The sequence below is a fragment of the Anthonomus grandis genome, chromosome 3 (assembly GCF_022605725.1).
Source record: "Anthonomus grandis grandis chromosome 3, icAntGran1.3, whole genome shotgun sequence".
In the NCBI taxonomy this organism is placed as follows: domain Eukaryota; kingdom Metazoa; phylum Arthropoda; class Insecta; order Coleoptera; family Curculionidae; genus Anthonomus; species Anthonomus grandis.
In genome coordinates, this window is record NC_065548.1 from 6,483,737 (window position 1) to 6,504,319 (window position 20,583).

The 20,583-nt window shown below is 32.1% G+C and overlaps 1 protein-coding gene across 1 annotated transcript in view; it reads left to right on the top strand.

The window, feature by feature from the left end:
- The window catches only part of LOC126733886 (uncharacterized), a 55,433-nt gene that overhangs the window by 21,116 nt on the left and 13,734 nt on the right, over positions 1 to 20,583 (top strand). The window contains exons 2-4 of the mRNA XM_050437318.1: positions 11,790 to 12,012; positions 12,074 to 12,206; positions 12,259 to 12,393. Coding sequence (XP_050293275.1) covers positions 11,952 to 12,012; positions 12,074 to 12,206; positions 12,259 to 12,393 — 329 coding nt within the window. The 5' untranslated portion in view covers positions 11,790 to 11,951. The remainder of the gene's footprint in view (positions 1 to 11,789; positions 12,013 to 12,073; positions 12,207 to 12,258; positions 12,394 to 20,583) is intronic.

Genomic DNA, 20,583 nt, shown 5'->3' on the forward strand with positions numbered 1-20,583 from the left:
CTTCATAGAAACGATTGCTGTATTTAGACTTGAAATTCATTAAATTATCATCCAACTCACTCCTGTCGTCCTTCATGTAATTAGAATAATTTGATTAAAAACAGACTTCAATCTTTTAGTTTTCAAGATCAATTTTAAAGGCTTCTAAGCTAGTCTAATAAGAGAAAAAGGAACGACTAAAAGAAGTTTAAGAAAAACCTAAAATTAACTGAAATACCAAAAAAATGCCTGAGAGAGAAGAAATAACTAAAAAAATTTAAGAAGACATCCATGAAAATAAAAAAAAGGCGTTAAATAAGATAATATTGGAAAAACAGGACACAACATAAATAAATGAAAGCTACAGAAACAAAATACGTTTTAACAACAGGAAAAGGTGCATAAGCATTCAAGGAGCGTTGTTTCACTTCATATATATTATATGCAAATGTGAGAAACGTACCCATTTTAAGAGTTAATGAGCATATTATAATATAGCGTTTAAAAGTTACATTAGGTTTATTTTTACGACTTTTTAACCCAGATGCGCGTTGTTTAAATCGGTTTTATGCTAATGAGGATGATGTTCTGTAAGAGTGAGACCTACTTCTTTTTGTTTACGAAGAATTGAATGCTGAGAACAGATAGATACGTAAGTTTCCTTTTGAATGTAACATGGGTCTATTGTGCGAATTTTTCAATTGTTTTTTGTTAATTTTTAGTGATTCAAAAAGATAAACAAATACATTTGTATATTTATTCCTTATTAATAACTGGATTGCAAAAACGATAAAGGTTGTCATTCTAATGCGATAAAGCGTGAAACTTTCACTATGTACATACCATTAAAACGTTAATAATTGCCGATGCGTATGACTAAAAACTAAAGTAAACGTTTTGAAAACCAATTAACGTTTATTAAATATAGCATGGCGAGGAATTAAATAATAACCATGGGATTTCTCTTTGATTAGAAAATAAACAATATCTAAGGTTACGCCGCATTATGAATGAAAGGAAAATCACTTTATGTCATACCTTGGCCTCGGGAATTTTTGAAAAAATATCTCAGGAATGTTCAGAGTCACTTTTAGATGAAATTGAGATTAATATTCCAGGAATCAGTAATTTTTTTATTTTTTAGTTTTTTGGGTCTTGTTAAATTCTCTGAATTCTGAATTTTAAATTTTATTCCAGGCATTCGAGGCTGTTTTTTATTTCTATTGGGCTTTAGCAATTCCGTTAATTCCAACTTCTGTTACATTAATATCGACTTATTTACAATTTAGTCCCAGGAATTTGAAGCCATTTCCTAGTTTATTCTGGGACTTCTGTTCTTATATCCAGATATTTTAAAGTGATTTTCAGTTTGTCTTTAGGCAATTGATACCATTTCTTATTGCTCTTGGTTTATTGGAATCCAATCTTTCCAATTCTTATTTCAGGCATTTGACACAATTCTTTAATTTATTCAGATATATAATATAATTTGTCATTTATATCGGATTGAATCGGATTGAACATTTGAATCCAATTCCAATTTCATTCGAGATATTTGAAATATTTACTTAAATCTTCTAAAAAATTTTTGGAGTTATTTCGATTCTTGTTCCAGACATTGGAATAATTGCATCCAGGCAGTTGAGACTTCAGTTTATTTCAGGATTTGTCCTTTTTAAATATTTTCCTTTATATTTGAAGCCACTTTTTGTGTATTCCAGAAATGTGGATTATTTGTTATATCTTCCAGGCCTTCGAAGCCGGTTCATGAGATTCCAAGTGTTATTCCAGATACTTGAAGTAATGTTACGTTCTCATTATGTATTTCACTTATTTCAAATAGTATAACTTATTCTCCTAGCATTTAAAGTCATTATTTATGCGTTCCTTGACAATTGGTTAAACATATCTATGATCTGATTCTGAATGTACTGATTCCTGGAATGTGTAAAATTTTTCCCGTTTGGTCTAAAATGGAATTTTTCAAAAACCATTATAGGGCCGAGTACTTTTCAAAATATTTCTATACAAACTCTTCTTAAGGTTCAAAGTTAGGCTTAAGGCTTATGAAATTAGGATTTAACCATGATTGACAGTAATTAAGTTTCACCTTTTTAAGGTCTTCTGGTGCTGTTTTTTCGCTTACGTACACTTGGTAACACATACCTACTTTTCAATTTAAGACTTTATACAGTCCAGGCATCCCTTAATTTATCTTTCCGTTATTTTTAGTTACCTCATGGTCACCTATTTCTCGTTTTAGTTATTTTTTAAGTTCCTCATAGTTGTTGACACTTTTTTAGTTATTTTCACATTATGCTTTAACTATTTTAGGTTCTCTCTAATTTTTTGTTTATTTCTCTAGTTGGTAGCATATATATTTAATGCAAAGCCTTAAATAGTCCAGGTCTATCTTTAATTTTTCTTTAACATTTTTTTTATTAAGAAATAGATGTTTTTCAGATTTTCCTATTCCTTTATTAGTTATTTTATGGCTTCCTTACAGTTGGTAGCACTTGTTTTATGTGAAAGCTTAAAAGTTTATTTACTAAAAAGGTTCTTACCAGTATATTTATGTTTTGAACAAAATGGAGGAACACTTGATATAATATTTTTAATATGCTTCTTTAATTATTATCGTGAATATTTTAAAAACGACTAAAGATAGCAAATATGTTTACATAATAAAAAATGTTCATTTATTTATTCTTTATTCAATGCATAAAAAATATATAGGGTATTCCATTTGAAAAATGTGAGAAATGAAGCTTTGAAATTTGTCAAATTTGAATGATAACTACGAACACCCTGCATATGACAGAATGAAACCATTTAAGTCAATGCAATCCTTTATTCTTCTAGAATCTCAATTTAACCTAATATTGATATTAAATTAACATTTGTGATGTCAAGATTAAATTAAATGATGTAGTATTTTTTTTAATTTTCTTTCTAAAAAAAATTATTCATAGTCAACTGGAAAAGTCTCTCAATTGCACCACCAGACAAAAAGACGCAGGATTTTATGAACATGTATCAAGAAATAGGAGCCCAGCAGTTGATTGATTTCCCAACAAGATACAGAAAAGACCAAAGTTCCCTTTTGGACCTCTTCATAACCAACGATCCTAAAAGCATCTTTGATCTTTGCTCAGAACCGCCCATTGGCCGCAGCGACCATGTCGTAATAAAAGCAAAAACACAACTAAAAATTCCACCCAAACAAACACAAACAATTGTAAGAAGGAACTTTTACACTGCAAACTATGAAGAAATCAACCACTTCATTCAACTACAACCAGCGCATGCGAACAAATCGATCTTCGAAAACTTTCAAAATGTTGTGAATGGTGCTATCGAACAATACATTCCTACCAGACGTGTGAAAACAAACCCCCCAAAACCATGGATAAATGAAAATATTTTCAAAGAAATTAACAAAAAACGGCAACTATGGGAAAAGTATATAACAAACAAAACTCAGGACAAATATCAAGCCTATATGTGCCAAAATAATATTACCAAACATAAGTTGATCGACGCCAGAAAGAAATATGAAAATGGTCTTGCAAACTCGGCCTCGCCAAAGAAACTATTTAAATATGTAAATCGCAACTTAAACTCGAAAATCTCAACCATAACCCTAAAAGATACAGCAACCCAGCAGTTTCTAGACAGCAAATCCATGGCGGAAACATTCGCAGAACAGTTTGATACAGCATTCATGAAGGATTCATATCCAATTCCATTATTGCCTAATCACAGCAAGGTGCAACCCTCAATTGCAACTATTCATTTTACAAAAGAGAAAGTCGAAGAAGCGCTTGAAAATATGAAAAGGGACTCAAGCCCAGGACCAGATAAAATCCCAACAATTTTCCTTCAAAATTGCAGAAATTCCCTCAGTCCCTTGCTTTCGGGGGCAATGTAGGAATGCTTAGAACAAGGAAAGATACCAGAAGAATGGAAACATTCAATTGTGACACCACTGTTCAAGAAGGGAGACCGGAACAAACCGGAAAACTACAGACCTATCAGCCTCACATGCAACCCACTAAAATGTATGGAGAAAGTAATAGTTAAGGAGCTCATAGCATTCTTTCTGGAGAATTGTTTGATACCTGCCTCTCAGCATGGATTTTTGCCTAAACGTTCAACAACAACAAACCTTTTAGAGTGTTTGAATGACTGGACAAAAATCACGACAATGGCCAGCCAACAGACATATTATATCTTAACTATGAAAAGGCATTTGATAAAGTCCCCTTGTGCTCTTAATGGCAAAGCTGGAGCATTTTGGAGTCAGAGGAAAGCTGCTTGATCTGATCAAGGCATTACTGAATGAGAGATTCTACCAGGTTATAGTCAATGGGGAGCTGTCCAGTCCACATCGAGAGTGAGCAGCGGCGTTATCCAGGAATCGGTAGTTGGCCCAGTGCTTTTTACATCATATTTGTTTGATCTAGTTGGACTTATAAAGATGGACACAAGTCTGTTTGCAGATGACTGCAAAATATATGCTAATCCTCTAACCAGCGCAGCGCTGCTCCAGGCAGACCTGCAAAATGTTGAGATGTGGTCAAGGCAATGGGGTATGAAACTAAAGACATCCAAATGCACAGGTTGAGGATCGGTCCAGGATTTGGCTGCTCCTCCGCAATGGCAGCCGTTACAGATGATCTGATTAAGTCGGTTGATGACGGGAAAACAAGTGCTTTAATCCTATTGGACTATAGTAAGGCTTTTGATATGGTAAATCATCATATTCTCATAGCAATTTTGCATTACATTGGTTTTAGTATGTCATCTGCACGGCTTATTAGATCATACCTTGCAAATAGATCACAGGAGGTTATGTATCGGGACAGGCTTTCTGACTGTCTTCAAGTTATTGCTGAAGTACCACAAGGAAGCATATTGGGTCCTCTCCTTTATACAATTTATACTTGTAATTTTATTGACAGTCTTCAGTTTTGCAATTACCATCTTTACGCTGATGATACTCAGCTCTACTATTCTTTTAATATACGTGAAGTCGACATTGCTAACGAGAATATAAACCTTGACCTTCAGAGAGTTTGTCAAACCTCCGCTGATCATAATTTAAAAATTAATCCTGCCAAATCAAATGTTATTATTTTTGGTAATGAAGTGTCAAAAAAAGTTGCCCAGGAGCGCCTAAGTCTTAAAATTGACAATGTGAATATACCTTGTGTAAAACATGCCAAGAGTTTGGGATTGGAAATAGATAGTGATTTGCGGTTTCGGGAACATATAACTTCAAAATTGAATAAAGCTTATTCAACTCTCCGTCTTATTTATTCTAGTCGTCATTTTTTACAAAAAGATATTAAATTATTGCTATGTGATTCATTAGTGCTAAGCCATTTCAATCACTGTGATGTTATTTATGGGCCTTGTCTTGATAGTTTTGAATCTAGAAGTATTCAAAAAGTACAAAATTCATGCTTACGTTTAATTTATGGCGTCCGTAGACACGAACACATTTCACCGTTTTTACGTAAAACGGCTTAACATGTACAATCGTAGAAAACTACACATGAATACATTTTGCTTTAAAATTCTTAAAACAAAAAAACCAGGATATCTTTTTGAGAAACTTGAATTTCGAGTTGAAGCTTGTAATCGACCTTTGCGTTTTAATGATAAAGTGTCCATACCTGGACATCGAAAAGAAATATTTAAAAGATCATTTTCATATTGTGCGGCTAAAACTATAAACCTATTTTCACCGTCATTTTTAAACACTTCGCTGTTGAACTTTAAAAAACGACTTAAACAAAGGCTCTAACTGAATTATAGGAGTAAGCTTGTCTAACTGGATCTCTTAAATAGCTGTGATTTCTTGAAAAACGGTTTTTAAATTACGTGCTGAGTTATTGTATTTTTTTTTTAATTTCTTTTTTTGATTTCTTGTGTTTTTGTTTGCTGTTTTTGCTTTGTGTTTCTATTTTTATCTCTGTATTTCTGTTTTACATTTTAAACGTATTCTAAGTGTTTTATGGTTCTATGATTTTAAATTATGTGTTTGCTTTGGCCATTATGTATTTTTGTATTTTGCATTTATTTTTAATTATGTTTATTTCAATTTTGTTACTCTACCTTATTTTGTAATGATTACCTTAGATTCTAAATATTTAAAAATGTAAAATTTTTAATTTATTTGTGTTTGGGCTTAAGCAGTGCTTTACAACACTTCTATTGTAAGGTGTCTGAGGAGCCTTTTAGGACATATTGCATTGAAATTTCTGTATTTTTGGTTAATATTGTTGGTCCTAATAAACGAATTATTATTATTATTATTATTATTATTATATAATCCTTTTCTGGATGGATGTGCCTCAAAATCAGTGAACGAACAAAATGATCTAGGAGTCCTAATAACATCAGACCTAAAATGGGAACGTCATATAACCAGAATTTGTAAAAAAGCAAACTCGCTAGTCTATCTGATAAAACAAGCTTTTAGGGATCATTCTATTGAAATGATATCTACTTTATACAAAAGTTACATAAGACCAAAAATAGAATATGCCTTTGTTGTATGGAACCCATATTATATTAAAGATATAGAGACCAATTGGAGAAATTACAGCGCAAAGTAACAAAAATCCCTTACGAATTAAGCGAGGTGCCATATCTTGAAAGATTAATCAGGTTTGGTTTGACCACTCTCAAAGAGCGAAGACGATCTCATCGAAACCTACAAGATTACCAGTGGTTATTACCAGTGCAATTTGGCGAATCTTTTCCACTATAGCCAAAATCATCATCTCCGAGGACATACAAGGAAGCTTGAAAAAGAAAGAACGGCAAAACTTTGTAACAAATCATGCAGTGCACTTGTGGAACTCGTTAAATCAGGAAACGGTGACGGCCCTATATACGAATATCTTCAAGAATCGCGTTGATGTTGAGCTGGGACAAAATTCGGAGAGAATGATCCACTACTGCATGTGAGCAGGTCCACCTACTCAAGCCTGAAACATACGGAAGAAACAATAGCTTCATCGGTCTCACCGCCTGCTATTGTCAACATAATAATAATAATTATTATTATAATTAAAATGCGTATGGCAAAGTCGCCATATATAGAGCATATACTAAGTAGCTCAAGATGATTCCAAAAATGCCGCTTATACTACATCGAGTTTTCTAGGTGCAACCATTTTGGACTGTTTTTTCAATGTATTGAAAACATCGTTATACTGTCAAAGGCTTTACACAAATCAAAATATTTTAAAGATTGTATTGGTTTTCATTTCATATGAAAGCCATTAAGTGTCTTTACTAAAAAGATTTCTACAGATTTCCTTGTAAGTTGAACTGTTCTAGAGTTATTGAGTGCTTTGTCAATGGATTGAAAAAAATTTGATACTGTTAAAGGCTCTACAAAAATCGAAATATTTTGAAGACAAACTGAAAGATCTTATTGGTTTTTCTTTTATATGAAAGCAATTGAGTTTCTTTACTAAAAAGATTCTTACAGATTTTCTTGTAGGTAGAACTGTTTTGGAGTAATTGAGTGCGTTGTCAATAGATTGAAAAAAATTGTGATACTGTTAAAGGCTCTTCAAAAATCGAAATATTTTGAAGTCAAATTTAAAGATTTTATTGGTTGTAGTTTCATATGAAAGCCAATGAGTTTCTTTAGTAAAAAGATTTCTACAGATTTCCTTGTAAGTTGAACTGTTCTAGAGTTATTGAGTGCTTTGTTAATGGATTGAAAAAAATCGTGATACTGTCAAAGGCTCTACAAAAATTGAAATATTTCGAAGACAAATTTAAAGATCTTATTGGTTTTAGTTTCATATGAAAGCCAACGAGTTTCTTTACTAAAAAGATTTCTACAAATTTCCTTGTAGGTAGAACAGTTCTGGAGTTATTGGGTGCTTTGTCAATGCATTGAAAAAAATCGTGATACTGTCAAAAGCCTTACAAAAATCAAAATATTTTAAAAACAAATTTAAAGATTTTATTGGTTGTAGTTTCATATGAAAGCCAATGAGTTTCTTTACTAAAAAGTTCCTTACAGATTTCTATCTAAGTAGAACTGTTCTGAAGTTATTGAGTGCTTTGTCAATAGATTGAAAAAAATTGTGATACTGTTAAAGGCTCTACAAAAATCGAAATATTTTGAAGTCAAATTTAAAGATTTAATTGGTTGTAGTTTCATATGAAAGTCAATGAGTTTCTTTAGTAAAAAGATTTCTACAGACTTCCTTCTAAGTTGAACTGTTCTAGAGTTATTGAGTGCTTTGTTAATGGATTGAAAAAAATCGTGATACTGTCAAAGGCTCTACAAAAATTGAAATATTTCGAAGACAAATTTAAAGATCTTATTGGTTTTAGTTTCATATGAAAGCCAACGAGTTTCTTTACTAAAAAGATTTCTACAAATTTCCTTGTAGGTAGAACAGTTCTGGAGTTATTGGGTGCTTTGTCAATGCATTGAAAAAAATCGTGATACTGTCAAAAGCCTTACAAAAATCAAAATATTTTAAAAACAAATTTAAAGATTTTATTGGTTGTAGTTTCATATGAAAGCCAATGAGTTTCTTTACTAAAAAGTTCCTTACAGATTTCTATCTAAGTAGAACTGTTCTGAAGTTATTGAGTGCTTTGTCAATAGATTGAAAAAAATTGTGATACTGTTAAAGGCTCTACAAAAATCGAAATATTTTGAAGTCAAATTTAAAGATTTAATTGGTTGTAGTTTCATATGAAAGTCAATGAGTTTCTTTAGTAAAAAGATTTCTACAGACTTCCTTCTAAGTTGAACTGTTCTAGAGTTATTGAGTGCTTTGTTAATGGATTGAAAAAAATCGTGATACTGTCAAAGGCTCTACAAAAATTAAAATATTTCGAAGACAAATTGAAAGATCTTATTGGTTTTAGTTTCATATGAAAGCCAACGAGTTTCTTTACTAAAAAGATTTCTACAAATTTCCTTGTAGGTAGAACAGTTCTGGAGTTATTGGGTGCTTTGTCAATGCATTGAAAAAAATCGTGATACTGTCAAAGGCTTTACAAAAATCACAATATTTCAAAAACAAATTTAAATATTTTATTGGTTTTAGTTTTATATGAAAGCCAATGAGTTTCTTTACTAAAAAGATCCCTACAGATTTCCTCGTAGGTAGAACTATTCTGGAGTTATTGAGTGGTGTTTCAATGGATAGCAAAATTCGTGATACTGTCAGACGCTTTACAAAAATCTAAATATTTTAGATACTTGTAGGTAGGATCTAGTTAATTTGAGGCTTTTTGTTTGGATGTTGTACAGTTGGTACTATTTATTCTTAGTTATTTTCTTTTTCACTTTATTACTTTGAATACCTTTGCTAATCTTAGATTTTCTTCTTTATAATTCCTTTCTTTGTTCTTGCTTTATTCCTATATATTTTTAATTAAATAATTAGATATTCCAGGCTCACTTATTGCTATTTTTAGATAATTTTTGACTTTCGTATACAGTTGGTAATACTTGTATCCTAGTTTTGAAAGTAATGGGTCTACCAATAGAAGTGATAGAAGTTTAGTGGGCCATGTACGCAAAATGGTATGTGTCAAAACGCGGATCAAGCATCAGTTGTGTTAAGTATACTTTGACATTTCATCATGAATCGTTTAAGTCAAGACCAACGTATAGCTATCGTGAAAAGGTATTACGAAAATGCGCAATCGGTTAGAGCCTGTTATCGTGCTCTTAGAGAAGATTTTGGCCATCGTGGACAGCCTTCTGGGCTTGCAATAAGGCGCACAATTAATAAGGTTGAACGGGAGTATACTCTTCTGGATAATAAGCCACCAACGCGACAAAAAAGTGCAAGGACCGCTGAAAACATCGCCGCTGCATGAGAAAGTGTTGACGCGAATAACAATGTGTCTGTTTTGCGCCGTTCTCAGCAATTAGGCATTTCACCAATGTCTCTGTGGCGCATTTTGAAGAAAGACTTAGGCCTACATCCATATAAGATGGCTGTAACTCAAGAATTGAAGCCTGCTGACCATGGTTTGCAAAGAACGTTTACCGACTGGGCCCTGTTGCAGTTGGAACAAAATGCCGATTTTGGGAAACAAACATTTTTGTCTTAGTGGCGTTGTCAATACGCAAAATTGCCGCTTCTGGTGTCAGAACTATCCCCAGAAATTAGTACAGGTGCCGTTACACCCATTAAAAGTGACTGTGTGGTGTGGTTTGCATGTCGGTGGAATTATCGGTCCATACTTTTTTGAAGATGCAGTGGGCCGTACTGTGACAGTCAACGGAGGCCTGCAATTGATGGTGGAGACTTCGAACAGAATTGGTTTTAACAGGACGGAGCAACATCACACACCGCCCGAGCCACAATTAATTTATTAAAAGAGCGTTTTGAAGATCGAATAATTTCGCGACATGGCAATATCAACTGGCCACCAACGTCCTGTGATCTTACTCCCCTGGACTTTTTTCTTTGGGGATATGTGAAGTCGAAGGTGTATTCTAAGAATCCTCAAACCATCAATGAGTTGAAAGTTAACATAACTAGGGTTATTCGCGAGAAAAAGTAATTGAAAATTGGGTTCATCGTCTAAACGTCTGCCGCTTTAGCCGAGGTGGACATCTTAATGATATTTTGTTTAAAACATAATGTTACATAATAAACTACAACATGAAACATCAATCATAGAAATTAACCAATTCGTTTTTATTTTTTAGCAATTTAAACTTATATCATTCTTATTGGTAGACCCTATATTAAAGATTCTAGTCAATCCAGTAGTACTTCTTTAATGTTTTCTTTAGTCACTTTATATATTCTTTCTTGTCTTCTAAATATATTTGACTGGTATAATAAGTGTATTGATTTTTAATTTGTAAAAGAATTATCTGAAAATTTTGGACTTCGTTATATACCATATCGAAAACGATCAAATTACCAATATTTTGAAAAAATAAATAAATAAGTTATAGCAATTTAAATATTTACAATTTAAATATTTGCCATTTTCAGGAGAACGAAATTGGTCAAGTAAAAATTATAATATAAATACAAGAGTAATTCAATCGAACTTAAATTATATTTGCTATAAAAATAATTGTCAAATATACCAGGAATGCTTTAACTAGTAATACACCGAAAATATACGTATAATGACATTAAAGAGACATCTCAGGAACCATAAACTTGACTACACTTTTATAAAGATGTTTACATTAATATTGCAAGTATGTCCTGTAATATGACATACTTGGGTTATTAACTCCAGATTCCTGGACTATAATCATGGGTCAGATATCTTAGGAATGTCCTGGAATAATCATTAAATATGCCAAGAATAAGCCTTGAAATTTAATCCTCAAATATATATCAAAATAAATTATTTTACAAGTGAAAATTTACCTTTTTGAAAAATACTTTATAGAACTCACTTTTTACCCTAAAAACTCCCTTTTTCTTATTACAACCTTACAAAATACAAGAAAATGAAATATGTACCACATACATACGTTCACTTCTATATTAACCTTGCGGGTGTGCTTTAATCATGAATTATTCAAATAGTTCACATTTTTCCTTAAAGGCTGTTTCTTGTAAACTACTTATTGCGTAATATCGTCTTGTTAAACCGTATTTAAATAAAAAAAAAAATATCCTTAATTATCTCAGTTTAACGAGAAATTGTTGTACGACCCAGTTTTTATTTAAATATTATGGTTAAATTTAAATTAGCGAAAAAATCAAATTTAAGAAATCGGGTTGTGGTTATAGTTAAACAAGAAAAACGTTTTAATTTTATTTAAGGTTACCTGATCCGTTTGGTGCTAACTCATCCAGAATTTCCATGAAAAAGCCGAAAGTGTCCAGTACTCATCACTTACTTCTAAGGATTCTTTTGGATGTAATGTAAGGTCTTTCCGTCTAAATATCTTAAATGGTTAGAAAAAGGTTATTTTTTCGGCAAATATGCTGCCTTCAAGGACCTTTTTTATACCTATTAGCTGGATAGCAGGCTTACTCTGTATAGGTAAGTAAAAACTAAGGTTAAACATCTCTAAAAATCCTTACTATTTTTATATATATATTAGTTACCGGGATACCATGGATAGAGAACACCCAGGAAGTCCTAGATACTTACCATGACATCGCTGTGTACAACGCAGTGGTGGAATCGATGAACGAATGGCACAAAAGGCAAGAGCTCAGGAAAGCGGGAAATAGGCAAGTACCCTTGTTCCTTTTTCTAATGTTGATTATAACAACATTTGTTTAGAACTAAAAGGGAAGAACCTTCGGTTTGTTATGAGAAACTCGGCTGTTTTGATGCCTCTGGACCGTTTGGATATCTGGACATGTTGCCCAGTAAGCCAGATGAAATCAATACGAAGTTTCTTATGTATCCTGCAAGGTAAGTAAAATTGATGGAATTGGAAATTATATCATCATCTTTTTGTTGTCTCCCAGAATTTGATACTGTTCTTGTGAAATATTGAGAAAATTGTTATTGCTTTCAAAAGATCATGCTTTACATATGATTATTTATTAAAAGAAATAAAAACGTTTGAAGGAAAACATACATACCAAATGTTAGCTTTCTAGCTCATTTTGTTCATGAGATATGAGCTTTTCAAGTTTGTAACTTCTCTACACAACCTGTATTTTTAAAAACACTAAAACCCAAATAATTCAGCTCAATCTAGAAACGTGTTGGTAATATCAAAAAATTGACAAGAATTAAGGATTGTGCTATTGTATCTGAATGTAAAAATTTCATTGTTTAGCATCTGAAGTTGAGAAGTGTCCTACATCAGTCAACAGTGTTAAATTTACTGCTGATGGTCACCCAATTTGTCAATTAAAACGTTCGTTTACCAATGACTAAGAAGGTTCATTAGATCCAGACAAGTGTCGGTAACATCAAAGGAACTTACAAAGAGTCGAGGTATTTGTATTGTCGTATATAATCCACATGAAGGTGCAATATCTTTAAGTCTATAACGTTGATTCCACATGAACGTGCAATGACTAGCTCTGTCTTAATCAAGGGTATCAAGAAAACAAAGGACTGTAATTTCTAGCTATGACTAACGAAGCTTTGTTAGCTCCTATTCTAAAAAAAAATATCTGTAACATCAAAGGAATTAATAGGAATCGGGTTATTTTGTAGTTTTGGTATTAAGGATTTATGATGAATGAACGTTAATTTCACATGAACGTGCACCGACCAGTCCTGTCTTAGTCAAAGTTATCAAGAATACAAAGAATTATAAATTTTCTGGAAGATATTTCTCTTAGTTTACCTATGACCAACGAAGCTTTGTTAGTTCCTAGTCTAAAAGAGTGTCGGCAACATCAAAGGAATTGATAGAAATCCGGGTATTTGGTGCAGTCCTAAGGCTTTATGACGAACGAACGTTGATTCCACATGAACGTCCAATGACTAGAACTTTCTTAATCAAAGGTATCAAGAATACAAAGAACTGTCATTTCTCTTGGTTAAGCTATGATAAGCTTCGTTAGCTCCTAGTCTAAAAAAATATCGGTAACATCAAAGGAATTAATAAGAATCGAGGTATTTGGTATTTTTATTATACCAAATACCTCGATTCTTATTAATTCTTATATAATAATTTTTATAGGTTGAGGAGGCTAGTCTAGAATACAACTAAGGGTCACCCAATGAGTTCTTTAGAAGATGTTTGCTTTGGTTTACCAACGACTGCTATACTAACGAGACACGCTAGCTCTTAGTCTAAGAGAGTGTCGGTAACATCAAAGGAATTGATAAGAATCGAAGTATTTAGTATAGTAATAAGGATTTGTGACAAATAGGATATGAACATGCAATGACTAACCCTGCCTCAGTCGAAGATATTAAGAATACAGCTGAAGTCACCTTATAAACTCGTTGGAAGATATTTCTGTTGGTTTACCTATGACCAATAAACCTTTGTTAGCTCCTAGTCTAAAAGAGTGTCGGCAACATCAAAGGAATTGATGAAAATCGAGATATTTGTTGTAGTCATAAGGATTTATAACGAACGAATGTTGATACCACACCAACGTGTTATAAATTCTTTGTAAGATATTTCTATTGGTTTACCTAAGACCAACAAAGCTCTTAATTATATAAAATTAGGTGCTGTACCCAACCTGCACACCAAATTTCAGTTTTCTAGTTCGCTTCATTCTTTTTAAGCTTGTAACTTCTTTACACACCCCGTATATTTAAAAATGCTAAATCTCAAATCACTTAAAAATTACAAAAGATAACCATAGAATTTTTGGGTTAATTTTACTCGGTTCGAATTTCGTTTCAAAGCAATTTAACATTTTTTCCATTTCAATAAAAATTCAAATTCCATGCTGTAGTTGAGGTTAAACTTGTCTCAATAAAAAGCGTTAAATTTGGTGCTGATGGTAACTTAATGTGTCAATTTAAATAGGCAACTACAGAATGCTTGTTAGATACAGAAAGGTGTCGGCAACATCAAAGGAATTTAAAAAGAATCGAGGTATTTGGCGTAGTCGTATTGACTGCACATGAAGGTGCGATGTTTATTGTTAAACCCCCTTCTTTCGACTTTGAGTCGAGGAAGCTAGTCTAGAATAAAGCTGAGGGTCACCTAATGAGTTCTTTAGAAGATGTTTTTCTCGGTTTATACGTAGATTCCCTAGCTCCTAGTCTAACAAAGTATCGGTAACTTCAAAGGAATTAATGAAAATCGAGGTATTTGATGTAGTCATAAGGATTTATAACGAACGAGCGTTGGTTCCACATGAACTTGCAATTGTTAGTCCTTTGGAAGGTATTTCTCTTGGTTAACTTACGACCAACGAAGCTTTGTTAGCTCCTAGTCTAAAAGAATGTCGGCAACATCAAAGGAATTTATAAGAATCGAGGTATTTGTTGTAGTCGTAAGGGTTTATGACAGACAAACTTTTTACAAATTGATTGTACATGAAAGTGGAGAATACAGCCTCAAGAATACAGCTAAAGTCACCTTATAAATTCTTTGGAAGATTCTTCACTTGGTTAACCTACGACCAACGAAACTTTTTTAGCTCTTAGTCTAAAAGAATGTCGGCAAAATCAATATAATTGAAGTATTTGGTGTAGTAATAAGGATTTGTGACAAAAGTGCGTTGATTCTTTGGAAAATATTTCTCTTGGTTTACCTACGACCACTGAAGCTTCGTTAGCTCCTAGTCTAAATAACTGTCGGTAGCATCAAAGAAATCAAAGAAAACTGTGTAAATTTTAGTGGGACTATTTGTTCCTTAAAAATTACTACTTTGTCCGGATATGATAAGCAAATATATATCAAAACTCCTTGGTTATTTAATTAACCTAATTTTTTTAAAAGGAAAGTGTTCTAGTCACTTGAAAAGAGCTATCATTAAGCTAATATTTAACAAATGAGATCGAACTTTACCCGAAAACAATAGGCAAATTAGCATGTTATCCAGCCTGTCAAACGTATTTGAAAGGGCTCTAAAAGAGATAATAGTACATTTTCTAAACACTTACTAGCTAAGAGTTTCCAAAAAAACAAATCCAGGAATGACGCATTCGCTCACCTCACGTAGAAGATTTACCAAAGTTTGTATTCAGGTAAGCCTTGCGCTGCAGCGTTCATCGACCTGGCAAAGGCATTTGATACGGTGGATCATTTGATTTAGAGTGAAAGATCTGGGTATTCGAGAACCAGCACTTTTACTTATAGAAATCTACCTAAACCATCAAACACAGAAAGTCCAAATGAATACACAAAATGATATATACAAAGAGGTTAAATTCGGTATGCTACAAGGAACGATGCTGGACCCGGTTCTGTTTAATGTATACGTAAATTCAATGCTACAACAGGATTTTATTGGCAATGTCATTTCATTTGCAGACGATACAGTGCTATTTATCTAAGGAAGCTTGTGGGCAGATGTAAAATAAAAGATTAATTTAAACGTCCATCACACAAAACGATAAACACTTATTATCATTAATTTAATAATAAACACATATTCAGCCATTTCTAGCAATATTACTGGATTAACTGTCGAAAGAGACATACTATCAAAAAAAAAACAAAAAAAGAAAAAAATAATAAAAAAAAGAACACTTTCCTTATAATACATTTACCTTTTAGGAAACACGCAAATTGGATAATTAAAGGTTCCAATCAAGCTAACTTTTTGGGAATTAATATAGGCAGACACCTTAAGATATTCATATACAAAACCTAATAAGGAAAATACGTTCTCTTTCTTAAATTTTTAATAACTTGTCAAAGATTACAAATGCATTAGTTCAATCACATTTATCATTCGGAACACTTGCTTAGAGACGAGCCTACAATAATACTTTGAAACCGTTAATAATTGCTCAAAAAAGAATAATTAAGCTGATATATCGTTTAGACATTAGATCCCCAAACGAACTCATCTAAAAGCAGTCAGATCTCTATAATAGAGCAAGAAGTCTGCAACGTTACGTTTAAAGAAACAAAAACTATTTTCAAAGATAATACAAAATGGCAATCACACAAGATCAAACATAAAAAAACTAATACAATTGCCCCGTACTAAAAAATCAATTCTATTACACCTATATAGGAAGAAAAACCTATAATTTACTTCCATCTGATCTTAAAAAAAAGATAAATCAAGGAAACATTCGTAAGCTATAATGGGTGAGGTGAATAAAAGAGAGTTTCTAATTTTTAAGTAAATTCTTGACAGTAAGTGAATAATAAAAGTTTTAGTCCTACTTGTCAAGCAAACACTTGCTATCTCGAGTTACTCCTAAAGCAACTATTTTAAGTGTTTACTTACGGTCGGGGTGAATAATAGCAAATGAAAACTTAACTTATTAAGTCAATACTTTTATTTTCGCAAGGTTGATTTGATGCTACTTTACCATAAGATTTATAATTTAAAGTTTGTAAATTATGGTAACGTTTATGAATATTTGTAAAATTAAACAAGTCAAAACAAGTCCAAATAGTGCAAAACGTCTTTTAAGGTTTGAACATGAAAATATTGAGCTCATTACGAACTATTTCTTACCAAATAGCAACGAAACTCGAGATGGTGCACTTTCTTCAACAAAATATATGGAAATATTTCTTCGGTATATTAGTGACCCTGGTTTTCAAAATGATTTTGGTGTTGATAGAAAAACAGTTTGTAAGACTGTAGATTATGTTGCACAAAAAAATATGGAGAAGGCAGATCAATGGATAATGTTTCCAACAACTGAACGACAGTTAAATGAAGCTAAGACAAGTGGGATGGAAAAATACAGAATTCCCACCGTAATTGGCGCACTTGATTGTACCCATATACAAATTAAAAAACCTGACGGGCAGTTTGGCGATGAGTACATAAATAGAAAAAATGTTGTTTCATTAAATGTTCAGATGACATGTGATGCAATGGAAAGGATCACAAGTATAGACGTGCAATGGCCTGGAAGTGTGCATGATAGTAGGATTTGGAGACAAAGTTCTGTTCAACAAAAACTTGCAATATTTCAAGGAAATATCTGTTTGCTGGGGGACAGCGGATATGGTATATCTCCATGGCTTTTCACATCATTTAGATAGCCACAAACCCAATTAGAACGGCAATACAATACATTACATTCAAAAGAACGAGTAGTAATAAAACAGGTATTTGGCCAAATAAAACAGCGCTTTCCAATATTCGCAAATAGGATTAGACTGGCAATAAAGAACGTACCTAAAATAGTCATTATGTTGTGCTGTACTTCATAATATTGCTAAGTATTTGCAGGATGAATGGGACTATGAAATATAAAATAACAACAACGACGATCCTGATGACACAGAAATTGAGGAACAAGAAGACAATAGACGTCTTGGTGAACAAAAACGCTTGGACATAAGGCAGATAATAAATCAGTTTAATTTACTATCTTACCTCTTAAATATATCTAGTTATTTTAATTAACACGTTATAATTTATATTATATCTACTTATATCAATTTAAACGTCTTATATCTACTTAAATCTAATGTTTTGTAACATATATACACAAGAAATAAATTCGGATTATTATACATAAAGGTGTTATAAATTTTACTTTAACAAAAGAAAATCTTGCAACTTATATTCCTTATTAAAAGGATCGTCACTGTTTTGGGTATTATTGGCTTTGTTTTTTTGTTCACGTAGGATTTTTAATTGGAGTTCCTTTTTTTCAAATTGTAATCTCGTTAGTTTAAGCTGCTCTAATAGTATTAAGCATTGGAGCTCGGTTGTTGATAAACTTACATTTTCCTTTGTTTCGGGTGCTAACAATTTTTGTTTTTTAGTTTAGTGGTCACTGGATAGAGAAGAAATATTTTTAGCATATTCTTTGCGTAAAAGGTGTATGGGAGGTAAAACATTTTTATTACCAGAATCTAGCCGAACTGTTACTCTTTCTGGTATTTTACTGTACACAGGATTTTCTTCAGCATTTAAAATTTCTAAAAAATCTTTTTCCCATTGCAGTAGCGTAATTGGTTTATTTCCTGTTGCTGACAAGTCAGTTTTCTTCTTTACAGAGCTTTTCGTATTGTTAAGAAGTTTTTTCAACTTATCTATAATTGTTTAACAAACTCCTCCTTCATACTAGCCCATGCGTTCTCTTTTGCCGAAACCATTTTTGATACTATGGACTTATCTAAAACAATTTTATTGTTTTCTTGCTGTAGAATTCTGACCAACTGCGCTCGGTTATCAGAAACAAGCTTCGGTTCCTTTATGCTTTCTTCATCACTGGAAGACATCCTTGTTAAATATCTTGACTTTTTTTAATTGTGTCCGATTTAAAAATAACTAATTTAAACAAACATTTACCTAAAAAGAACGTAAAGAGCTCTATATAACACGTGGTTTACAAAGTAAATAATCGTAAATAAGGTGATTCAAATATGTGAATAAGGATAGCTTAGACTCGCAAGTATTACCTAAATATTAACGTTGATTGAAGAGGCGAGAGACTTCCCTTTTCAATCAACGATATTAATCTTTAGTTTCATGCTTTACTTTAGAGTCATGCTTTACTTTTATTCACTCATTGACAAGCATTTGCTTCAACTTTTAAGGCAACACTTTTTTTACAAGTGCTTACTTGATTTTATTCACCTCACCCAATATCTAACTGGTTAATTACAAATGATATAATTATAATATCATAATAAATCAAAATGAACATTTTCTTAAATTTATTGATATTCTCCAAAATGTCCTTTTAATGTCTTATATTTTTATTTTAACTTAGAAACCTTTGTACTTGTTCGTAATCTTTAACCTTGTTTTTTTTTTGTAATTTTAGTAATAACGCCACTTTTTAACTTTATTTTAAGTGTCTAATTTATTGTTAATAAAATTTTTAACAAGAAGAGAGACTGCAGTTTTGAAAATAAGAGACTTAATAGGCTGATAAGCGGGAAGAAGTTTTTTGAGTCAATCTTGGGCTTTGAAAAATTTCATACAGCTTACGAATATTTGCTTCCGAAATTAAAATCATTTGCATAACCTAGACATACAAAATTACGAATTATGCACCTAGATAACCGAATATCTGCATGTGCTCCTAATTGCTTTTACGAAAAAAAAAGTATACCCTAAACATTACAAAAATAAAGAGCCACAATAACAAACCGTACAAATAAATACACATCATCCTACTCCCAACCCTAATTCACTTTCACAAAAATCTAACCTAGATGATGAGTTCTTTAAGTTTTGTTCTATTTTCGAAAATAAAGTTTTTACATAATTTTTTAAATGTTTACATAGATTAATCGAACATCAAATATATCGCTGGAGTATAACAGATTTGTTGAGTAGAGCTTATTTTTTTCAAACACAACTTTTAAAATATAGTTCTGCACTACGTGTAAAGAATTTAAAAAGTTTTCTATACAGACCTTCCTATACAATAATACCATATCTGACTCCATCAAAGATTTATATACGGATATTAATAATTTTTTGAATAATTTTGCCTTCAAATATAAAATACTCATAATAGCTTTCGAATATTCTTAGTTAGATTTAAAATATCTTCGCTCCATTTTATGCTTATCCACTGTAACACCAAATATTTAGTAATAGAGACCTCTTTAATTACATCTTCATGTTGAGTATCGTAACCTACATATAAAGACTGGAATGTTGGACGGTTTGCTTCAATTAAAGAAAATGCAATATAATGTGATCTAGCTATGTTGAGTGAGAGCTTAAATGTGTCTAACCATATTTTTATTTTACGAATGCCCATGATTGTGCTTCTCCTTACTTTATCCCAAATGTTATCTGAAAAAATGACTGCTGTGTCGTCGGCATAAGATATTACAAATCCGTTCACAATTCTTAGATCTGTTAGTGAATTAATATACAAAATGAAGAGTAATGGGTCCAATGCGGTTCCTTGAGGAAACCCAATCTTCACTTTCAGGGAATCACTCAAAATATTTTCTATTTTTAAAAATTGTTGTCTACTTGTTAAATAGTTTCTCAATAAGTTTAAGACCGTGCCCCTCATGCCGGACCTGTACAACATATTAAGATATCAACATATCAA